At 41.9% G+C, this 10,428-nt stretch overlaps 2 protein-coding genes across 3 annotated transcripts; both read left to right on the forward strand.

Moving 5' to 3' along the window:
- The first annotated feature begins 392 nt into the window (after positions 1–392).
- LOC100284041 (uncharacterized) lies at positions 393–7,394 on the forward strand. Of its 2 annotated transcripts, none has more exons than NM_001156939.1 (5): positions 393–1,099; positions 3,490–3,604; positions 4,437–4,555; positions 5,314–5,375; positions 7,091–7,394. In NM_001156939.1, the coding sequence occupies exons 1-4, from the start codon at positions 849–851 to the stop codon at positions 5,363–5,365; spliced, it is 537 nt and encodes a 178-aa protein (NP_001150411.1). In that variant the 5' UTR covers positions 393–848; the 3' UTR covers positions 5,366–5,375; positions 7,091–7,394. The 2 variants fall into 2 exon arrangements, with proteins under 2 accessions (NP_001150411.1, XP_008678117.1); XM_008679895.1 differs by lacking the exon at positions 7,091–7,394 and adding an exon at positions 5,778–6,062 and having other exon boundaries at positions 398–1,099.
- A 1,402-nt stretch (positions 7,395–8,796) lies between these two features.
- pco103560(319) (Protein P21) lies at positions 8,797–9,748 on the forward strand. Its single transcript, NM_001154054.2, has one exon. It carries the CDS (start codon positions 8,845–8,847, stop codon positions 9,535–9,537), a length of 693 nt encoding a protein of 230 aa, NP_001147526.2. The 5' UTR covers positions 8,797–8,844; the 3' UTR covers positions 9,538–9,748.
- Positions 9,749–10,428: the final 680 nt, after the last annotated feature.

A 10,428-nucleotide genomic window follows, 5' to 3' on the forward strand; every position in this document is an offset into this window, starting at 1 on the left:
AAATGCTATCATCAATATCATTAATCGTGATTGGTTTACAAATAACAATATAATATCAACCAAATTTATGCAACCATTTACTGAAAATTGGTTTTTGTTCCCTAGACTTTCTTAGTCTGTTTGAGTATTTTTTTTTTGTTTTTTGCATGGGAGTATGGATCACCATCAGTCTGTGGTTGCTGATTTTTTTTAAAGCTTAATCCTTTTGTCAAACATCCTCATTTATACCTCTTGTGGTAAAAAACTCAGCTTTGAATCTTAGAGTCATCGTTGTAAGCCATGACACTGAGGTAAAATGGCTCGACGTTATGACCTATGACGCCAAGATTGCATGACTGGTGATCATATAATGCTAGTGTGGTAGTCATCTTGTTGCCGTAACCTTTGTGCCACAATCTTGGCGCCGAGGTGGCTCCACTATGGCGTGACTGCGTGAGCATAGCTCCACTATAGAGTTAAAGTACTATTTAGAAGTATAAGATAACTTATAAATATCATTATAGAGAAGATGATTTTGAGAATACGGTAAGAGAAGTCTGTTAAAAAGAGTGTTATAATAGGGGAAAAAAACTCCCCTCGCTCCTTCACCGGCGCTTCCTCCCGAGCTGCCTCCGCTCCGCCGCCAGCTGTCCCCTCCCCAGCGCGTCATCCGTCTGCACGCCACCGCCTATCCACTCGCCTGCACATCGCCGCCCTAGCAGAGACGTCTGCACATCGGCGCCTGGAGGACGAGAAGCGAGGAAGAAGACCCACACTCTCCTGGAAAACGCATCACAAGACTTCAGCCTCCCTTTCCGGCCGGAGATCCGACTCGCGTCTCCGCGACAGATCCGGGCAAACGGCGGCTGATGCAGTTCTTCGGCGGTTCGTCGCTGACGTCGATCGCGCCGGAGGCGACCCCAGCCCCGGCGGCGCCCCCCGGCACGGGCACGGGCGCCAGCGCGCAGGTCCTCTACGTCTTCAACCGTAACGGCGTCTGCCTGCTCTACCGCGAGTGGCATCGCCCGCTCCGCACGCTCGATCCCACCCAGGACCACAAGCTCATGTTCGGACTCCTCTTCTCCCTTCGCTCCTTCACCGCCAAGATCGACCCAACCACGTACGTCCTACTTCTCGATCTTCTAGCACTCGTGTGAGCGATTATCTATTGAGACGGCCGTTAGTCGGAACTCGGAAATAATTTCTCATCGATTCTGCATCTGGCCAATGTATGACCTTATGTTAGAAACTAGACTAAAAGGCAGGTGCGACCTTGCCCCGCGAAAGTTAAGATTGGGCCTGTTCTGATCAGCCCACACATTTAGTTTTTGGTACACTTAGTAACTACTTAGTATGTATGATGATCTAGTACGGTTTATGCAGAGCATGACAGTCTTGCCAAATCACATACGAATGTTAACCAAATGACTAAATATTTGGAGTGCCAGCTCTAACTTTTGTGTGATCTGATAGTTCAGTTTGAAAGCAGAGAAAACCCACAATGGTTTTATGGAATATGATGGTCAGAAAATAAAAATGTTCTATATCTCAGCACAAACATTGAACAGCACGACATACACAGCAGAAGCCCATAAGGCAGACTGATAAATTAATTGATGATACAAATGGGTAAAGTAGTAAGTAAACTATCTGCATTTCTCACCTAATGCCAAGAACTCTTGGATTCATCCTCCAAGGACCTCTTGTTGTACTTTCGAAAATTAATGTACTTACAACATTGAAACTAGTCCCTGGAAATAAATGAGCATATAAAATGATTTTTTTACCAGCGTAAACTGATAGCATGAGATTAGTTGTGAGTCAGAAAATTACTTGCAAAAATGAGCCTGGACCTCAAATATTTTTAGCAGCCTAAACTGATAGCATGACTGTGAGGTTACTTGTGAATCAGAAACTACATACAAAAATGAATCTGTTTCGCAAAGTAAGGCAGTCTGTCCTCCGAACAAATCCCTGTTGAAGCATGCTGACAGATCGACCTCCAGTGCTGGTGATAGCAAACACCGGACACCCTTGCGGCCTTGCCAGACATGACAATTCGACAGTGGAGGGGCTAGAGGAAGAGACCGAGCTGCAGGCATGTCATGGCGTTTCAAATGATCATTTTATCGAACACTATGGGGTGTCCATTGAGCATTTGCAGCTCCAGCCCACCATCAGCGCCATGCCAGTACCCCTCCTGCTGCACATCTGTGCTTCGTATCCTTCTTGCGCCATGTGCCTACGCCATCAATGCATGCTCTGCTCCTCCACATGCTGCGACATTGCTACTCCGTCTCCACTCTGCGTAGGTAGGGGAGAGGAACAGGAAAAGAGCGGTGGCTAGGGTGATGCTGTGCCAGGGAGAGAAGACAGGGGGAGAGGGTGGCAGCGTAGCGATGGGTTCATTGTGGCCTCTGAGTCTCTACCCAGGGGTTGCTTTGTCCTTGCGCCTCCAGCTCAGCAGTTCGCTGTGGCTTCCTTGCCTAGGAGGAGGCGACCTCCTTGCTCCGCATCTCTGCCATGCAGGAGAGGAGGGCAAGCGTGGTGGAGGTGGCGATTTAGTAGCAGGAGATGAGGAGACGGAGGACTAGCGCTGGAGGCCTGGGAGGTTGGGAGCGACGGTGATTATGTCTCTTCAGCACCCCAGCAGAGGGGAAGAGCAGGGGACATCGGAGGGTAGCGAGAGGAGAGAGATGAGCATGGCAGCAGGAGCAGAGGCGGAGGAATTGTGCAGGTTCCCGATGATCCACGAGCGCATGAGTTTTACGGATCAATGAGCGATAGACCTGCTATGGCCCAGATCGAACAGTCTACATGGTGTCCTTACTGCATCTGACGGTTAACAGCGACGTGGATTGATCCACTACCCAAACCTTGGCTCTTGATTAGTATTATAGAGATGAATAAGAGTTCTATCATCAGTATAAGTAGTTGTTCACAGGATGATGAGTTTGGAGAAGATTTCATGCTCTTTTGTAGTAGAATTTAGCGGAGAAAATGGAAGAAGAGAGCTGGAAGGGGTAACAGAGGCTTATCCTTGTAATGCAACAAGTATCTCCATCCCTTATGAACATTGCTAAAAGGGACAGGCTGGTGCTTTCTTGCCAGCTATCTTTGTACATATAGACTTTCTGTTTAGTTCACATGAGTTTGTAACAGTTTAAAGGGCTGGGGTTTGATGATTCAACACAGTAATTACTGGAGTGTTAACATGATATGACAACAGGTAAAAAAGTGATATAAGTTGATCAATTGCTCAAATGTTAAGCCACTGATGTTTCACTTGGGTTTGCAAACAGCTTGATGTTTTTTGTATTTTCTCACCAGTTGCAATAGTTTTCTATTATATATTTTCCCAGTCTGCGCATTGCCTGGCAATCATTTAATACTTACAATTACAAATAACTGGAGAACCTATATCGTGTACCAAGTGGCAAATTTTCTTAGTCTTTAAGATGCTTAATTCTCTTATTTTCCTCTTGACTTTTTTTCACATATCAAATGCAGGGCTGAAAAGGGAAATCTTGGAGTGCCACTGCTGCCAGGCCAAGGTTGCTCGTTTTATAGCTTCAAGACAAACACATACAAACTGAACTTCATGGAGAGCCCTTCTGGTATAAAGGTTAGTATTGCATATGTTCTTGCCCTGCTGCCTTAACTAATTTGGATATTTGGATCAAGGTCAAAGTTCCTTTTTATGTATACCGACATTCATTTGTATTTAGGCCAGATGGATTTGATTGGTTACAATGACGTGCAGCAGAAATAAATATTGCTTTAAATGCTACTGAACTACCAGATCGCTTCGCCATTGATTAATTTAATAATTTGCCTGGTGTGACCAATGTGTTGTACCTTTGTATTGTGAGGACCGATGGGGGCTGCATGGAGAGGGTGGTTTTATGAGCATGGTGAGAGCTTAGGGTTTGGTGGTCCCATGAAAGAATCTAAGAAGTATTGATAATGTCAGAATCATTTTAATTTAAAAATGCTAAAATATCTGATGCTTGTTCGACAAGTATCAGAGCATTCTTAAGTATCTGTGCACCACAGGTTTTAGGGCACTGGATACCATGGATTTTAGTTTACCTAGTGTGTTGCTGACTATTTTCATTTAATTGTCGTCCAGAATGCCCTAGTCCTGTCAGTATTCTTCTATCAGTAAAGCTGCTGATGTGATATATTGTTACACTAGATTACTAGATTAGGCTTTTTTCCTTTGAAAAGCTAAATCCATTTCCCTTCCTTTGATATGCTAAATGTATGGTGTGCCATTTTCACTTTTAGTATCAAAGACATCAGCGTAATCTTTGTTTTTTCTGCAGTGTTGTACCAATTGAATTTTCTTTGTAATTTGGTCATTTATTTTAGCATGGTAGCGATCGAGCAGATAGATGTACAGTTATTTTTTCCTCCAGAGCTATACTCTGACTTACTCTACCCTCTTGGTGTAGCTTATATTAATTACACATCCAAGGACTGGTGATCAGCGAGACTCGCTAAAGCATATATACAATCTATATGTGGAATATGTTGTAAAAAATCCTCTGTATGCTCCTGGAACACCAATCAAGTAAGTTTTACCGGTTAATGGAACATTGTTTTTACTGCATGTTTAGCTACAATATTGTTGTTTTTGCGTCGCTAACATTACAACTTTTAGAAGGATGTGTGCGTTGCTAACATTACAACTTTTAGAAGGATGTGATCCTTTTTTTCCCGAGACTTTGTAGAAGGGCATGATTTGTTCCAGAATTTATATTTGAGCATTTTGACTTAAGTAATGAGCAGAAGTTAGACATATATAAGTGCATAACTTACTTGGGAGGCATATTGATGCTGCAAGTAAGATACCATGATAGATGTAGCCAGCAGCAGATGTTAGATATTTTCATGTCTAGTAGTCCTCAGTCTCCCAAAACATACTGAAACTTCAAATCTAAGCTTAAACATTCAAATTGTGATAGTGGCACTTAGTGATACTATTTACTGCTCTTTCTTCAACTCACATGTTTGTTCATGAATTTGTCGTTTTCAAACATCATGATTGTTTCTGTTTGACCTTTATTTGAGCATGTTCAGCTGAGTTATTGATAAGAATAAGATATTGCCTAATCTTGCTGTCTGTAACTTATAGTGTGCTTTCTACTTGACGATAACAGTCGCGTAGCGGATATGAGCCCTGGATTGTCATTAGTTTTGACTTTTGAGAGCTGAGATTATACCTCAGTTACCCATAAACAACCAGTAGTCTCTTGCTTCATGCCTACTGGTCACATTGTCTCTTCTTGAGCTCAGTTCACTAATTTCATGAGCATCTCTTATTTGCAGGTGTGAACTTTTCAATAAACATCTCGATCAATACGTGAAAACATTAATTTGATGCCATTGAGGTATCTTCTATCACTGGCGTTTCTTACAACGCCTCAAATAGTTCTTTGAATGCTCAACAATCTGTTGTGCTGTACAGCGCTGCATATGTATTTTTTTTTGCATCAATGTTTGGCAATCTTTTTATATGTGATTATATAGTTGGGGCTCTTTGTTCGTTCCCATTTGTTTCGTGTGAACCTTGTGTAAAGAAATTCTATTGAGTTGACAAAAAATCCCGGCTAAAAATATTTCAGATGCTTTTATTATGTTTATCTGATCTGACCTATTATCATCTGGAAACTGAGTTTTAAATGTCTGTATCATCAGAATGTTGATAGCTTTACTTGCTCCTAAGGATCTGTCAGTAACATAGGACATGTTTATCTGATCTGACCTTCTGGCCATTTTTTTTTTTTGCACAGCTAGCTTTTGAAAGGTGCAGGCTTTTGACTTCTGGGAGCTTAAACCTTTTTGGACCTCCTAAAAGCTAGCAGTCCAAAAGTGGCTAGAAGCTGAAACATGTCGGCGGTGTATTCTATTTTTTAGTACTCTGTCAGAGAGCCATGAAGAGTGAAACATAAGTATTTGCTATGTTAAGAGTCTTGGTTACCTGTTAGGTAACAAATCAGTTTTCTTTGCTCGATTCCTTGAATTTATAATGCGGTCTTCATCTCTACTATATAAAACACCAGTTTTTCAGGTTTTCACGTATACATGGCCGCTCAACGTAACCTTCCCATTTTATAAAAAATAAAATAAAATTATGCACAAGTGGTCATTTGAACCTTTGTTATTGTCTCTACATTCACCCTCACCTATTCATAATATTAAAATAAAACCTACTTATAATATTATAGTAATGTACGAGTATCTGATAACATTATAGTAATGTACGACTATCTGACTAATTTAATTTTACATGCGGGCTTTGTCAAGAAATCTTATCTTGCGCGTGGTTACCTACTAGTACGAAGACTAGTTAGAAACTTTGGAGATCGCGAAAAATCTAGAGCATTTCGTTTAGGCTCCGTTTGTTTCGTTGGAATTGAATTCCATTTTAATAATTATAATTTAGACAAAACTAATGAATTCCATTTTAATAATTATAATTTAGACAAAACTAATTAAGTTTATATATTTATATATGTAATATATTTATATATGTAATATATTTATATATGTAATATATTTATATATTATTCTAAATCATATGAGACAGATAGTTATATACTACATTTATGTTATAGCGGTCCAAGTAGAAGAGTGTACTATAAGTTGTATATCAGAAAAATAGCATGTAAATCTATAGAATCAATTTTTATCTCTCACCCCATGAATTTGAGATAGGCTTATATGATAACTTTGAAAAGTGGTGGAATGTCACATTCTAAAAAAATAACATATTCTATTAGTAAGATTCTAATTCCTCAAAATGAAATAAAACAAACGGGGCCTTAAAAAAATCAAGAGCGTAAATTATGAAATACATGGTGGCCGTCGCACATTTTTTGTCAGAAAAGGTAATATTTTCCCCTTTGTTTTTGAAAGTAAAACCTTTTTTCTTATCACTCTGAAGCTCCAAAGGCAAAAGATCATGAATTTGACATGCCAGTTGCCAGCGACGCACTCGCCACAATCATCGGAAGGACCATGTATTTGGCGCGTCCATGATCCGTACGTGGCACCCATTTCAGCCATATCAATTTGACGTCTACTGCACGCTGTTGTTTGGCAGAAATCTCCGAGCACATGCAGCTGCAAATATTCAAGCAATTCTGGATAAATTTTAGACTCATCAGACCCACATGTAGAAGTCTTGCGCACTCGTGCTGATTCGTCAACATGGGTGGAAAATTCAAGGTACCCGCGGCAAACAGTTCATTTAATTCCAACATTATCCCATATTTTCTTTTTGCAGTTTGACGTCACTTCTGGAAGAAGCGACACATTATCATTTCAACCAGTATAGGGTAATTGTGTAATGACTTGCAATGTAGTCTCATTTTCAACTTTGAATTACAAACAGGGTAACACGCGCCATTCATGTAGCACATAAATATCTTTCTCGTATAGACAACAATATAGATATTTTACACATAAAACCATATTAGCTTAATTGATATGTGTCTAAATCATGGTTATTAAAATGGAATTCGATCCAAAGGATCCAAACAGGCCTAAACTGATTCTAAACACATATATCTAGATCATAAACAAGTATAGAACATTTTTAGAAAAAAAAACAGTGTTAGTTCATATTTTCTTGATTTCAAATAGATAAATCTTAAAATTTTATACAATAATTCATATTTTTATTATTTATAAAAATATAAAAACCATCTTTATAACCAGCATGGTGATTAAATTTGTCTGGTTTTAACAATTGAAAGATGTTTGTTACCCGGTTTCATAGTTTAAGGTTAAAAATTAGACTACGCACAAGCAAAGTTTGATGGGGGAAACTTTACTTCCCATAATACTATATGTATGTGTTGCATACCCTAGGTCGTTATAGTTTTGTTCTGGATTAGACTTCTCTGACTCCAACTTATATTATATATATGCGCCAACATATAGAACACCAAATTAGGGCTTGTTCGGTTATTCCCAATATATATGGATTGGATGAGATTGGAAAAAGTTGAGAAGAAGTTTGACTTATTTGGGATTCAAACCCATCCAATCTCACTCAATCCACATGGATTGAGAGCTAACCTAGCTTCTTTAGAAATATCATACTCCCTCTATCTTAATTTAGTATTCGTTGTAGCACTTATTTTGTTTATATCTATATTCAAATTGATGATGAGAAATCTAGATACATATACGAAACACATACATTAATTATCGTATGAATCATTAAAAGGCAAAAACAAATTTTAATTTGGGACTGAGGGAGTAACATATATCTTGGCAGTGTATTTATTAGGTATTATATGGACGTTAGTGTAAATATCTATGAGCTTAGTAAACTGTAGAGAAGCTTGCCTCGGAACATTTTGGAACGAATGAGTATCCCAGAATTCCATGCTCGTCTATTAACGAACAACAGAATGCAAATATATCTTAACATTAGCAGCTGTGTGGAAATGAACGTTGCATTACGGAGCGAGCAACATTTAGTATTTAGTCGCAATATACATTCTCGACACACATTTTGGTCGAAAGGTCAAGCAGTAATGGACGCTTTATCGATCAACAAAATCCACATCAAGTTTGGCAGCGTAAATCGGATCCAGTGCATTATTTGCGTATAGCACTCCTATTTAGGATTTAGCAGACGAGCGTATACATGCCATGCCAGCAAGACAAAGCTACGACTCGCTATCCGTTTTTCCTTGCCAAACTCGTGGAAGCTCGGCGAGAAAACTGTAGCACGCAAATGTTGAATTCTTCACACTACCACAGCTATATATAGACATCATCACTACTCAGCAGCAAGACAGTTGGAGGGGGTAATTCGGAGCAGCTAGCAGACAGACAGACGAAATGGCTTCCGTCCTCCACCACCTCTTCCCGCTCGTCGTCGTCCTCCTCCTCGCGGCCGCTGCCGACGCGGCCACCTTCACCGTGACCAACAACTGCCCGTACACCGTGTGGGCGGCCGCCGTGCCGGGCGGCGGGCAGCAGCTGGACAACGGGCAGACGTGGAGCATCGACGTGCCGGCGGGCACGACGGGCGGGCGCGTGTGGGCGCGCACGGGCTGCTCCTTCGACGGCAGCGGCAACGGGCAGTGCCAGACGGGCGACTGCGGCGGCGTGCTGCAGTGCGCGCAGTACGGGCAGGCGCCCAACACGCTGGCCGAGTTCGGGCTCAACAAGTTCGACGGCCTCGACTTCTTCGACATCTCCCTGGTGGACGGCTTCAACGTGCCCATGGACTTCCTGCCCGCCGGCGACGGCTCCGGGTGCCCCAAGGGCGGGCCGCGCTGCGACGCCGACGTCACGTCGCAGTGCCCCGCCGCGCTGCAGGCCCCCGGCGGATGCGACAACCCCTGCACCGTGTTCAAGACGGACCAGTACTGCTGCACCGGCTCGGCGACGGACAACTGCGGGCCCACCGACTACTCCAAGTTCTTCAAGGGGCTCTGCCCGGACGCCTACAGCTATCCCAAGGACGACGCCACCAGCACCTACACTTGCCCCGGCGGCACCAACTACAACGTCGTCTTCTGCCCATGAGCTCCATCGAGCTGCTCAAACATACGTACCTATATAGTTGATCCAGGAGACACGTACGTGAGAAACAAATAAACTAAACTAGCACACAAATGATGAAATGAATAAGTTATTATGAATAACTTGTGCAAGAACACATTACATTATTGTTCTTCTAGCTTCAAGGTTGGGAATTGAATTATGTGAAATAATGGTATCAGATACGTTGTGTACCATAGCATCCATGCCTCCATGGCTATAGCGTTAGACTATCTCCAGCAGCTTACCATATATTCAAACTTCATTCTGTGAATAGTGCAATCTACCGGATAGATCAGTGCAAAACAGTGTTTTTAAGTAAACTATGGATAAACTGCTACAGACGGTCTTAGACCTTAGTCTAACGCTATAGAGCCATTGGTCTTAGTCTAGCACTATAGTTTCCTCGGTTGAAGAAAACATGCGTGTCATCAGGGACGGATCTAGCGGTGGGGCGGGCGGGGCTCGAGCCCCTCCTACCGTTTCGGATCCCATGGAGCCCCACTATAGCCTCCCCTAATCTAAAATATATATAATATAATGTAGAATGAGCTTTTATACTGCAGCAATTTAGTTCAGTCCCTCCTAAACTTTTTTCTGGCTCCGTCCCTGCGTGTCATACAAGATGTTTACTCTTGGCGCCCTATTTTACTTGGTTTGCAAGTACTGTTTGAAGAAGTTTACAAAGTCTGGCCGTGACTTCTACAATATTTTGTCTCTATAGATTGCAGCTGCAGCAATACGAAGACCTGCAGCCGCAGCTGCCACCCGGGCAGATACCAGTGATGCAGCGTGGACAGGGACATCCAGATTATATTTATCAAGAGAGTCTGTGCATAAGCAATAGCAAATAGCAATCCCATAGGATATATCCGG

The sequence above is a fragment of the Zea mays genome, chromosome 1 (assembly GCF_902167145.1).
Source record: "Zea mays cultivar B73 chromosome 1, Zm-B73-REFERENCE-NAM-5.0, whole genome shotgun sequence".
Lineage (NCBI taxonomy): Eukaryota > Viridiplantae > Streptophyta > Magnoliopsida > Poales > Poaceae > Zea > Zea mays.

Coding starts and splice junctions, on each gene's coding strand:
- LOC100284041 (NM_001156939.1), top strand. CDS start 849: ATGCAGTTCTTCGGCGGTTCGTCGCTGACGTCGATCGCGCCGGAGGCG. Junction 1,100..3,489: donor GCCAAGATCGACCCAACCAC/GTACGTCCTACT, acceptor TATCAAATGCAG/GGCTGAAAAGGGAAATCTTG. Junction 3,605..4,436: donor AGAGCCCTTCTGGTATAAAG/GTTAGTATTGCA, acceptor CTCTTGGTGTAG/CTTATATTAATTACACATCC.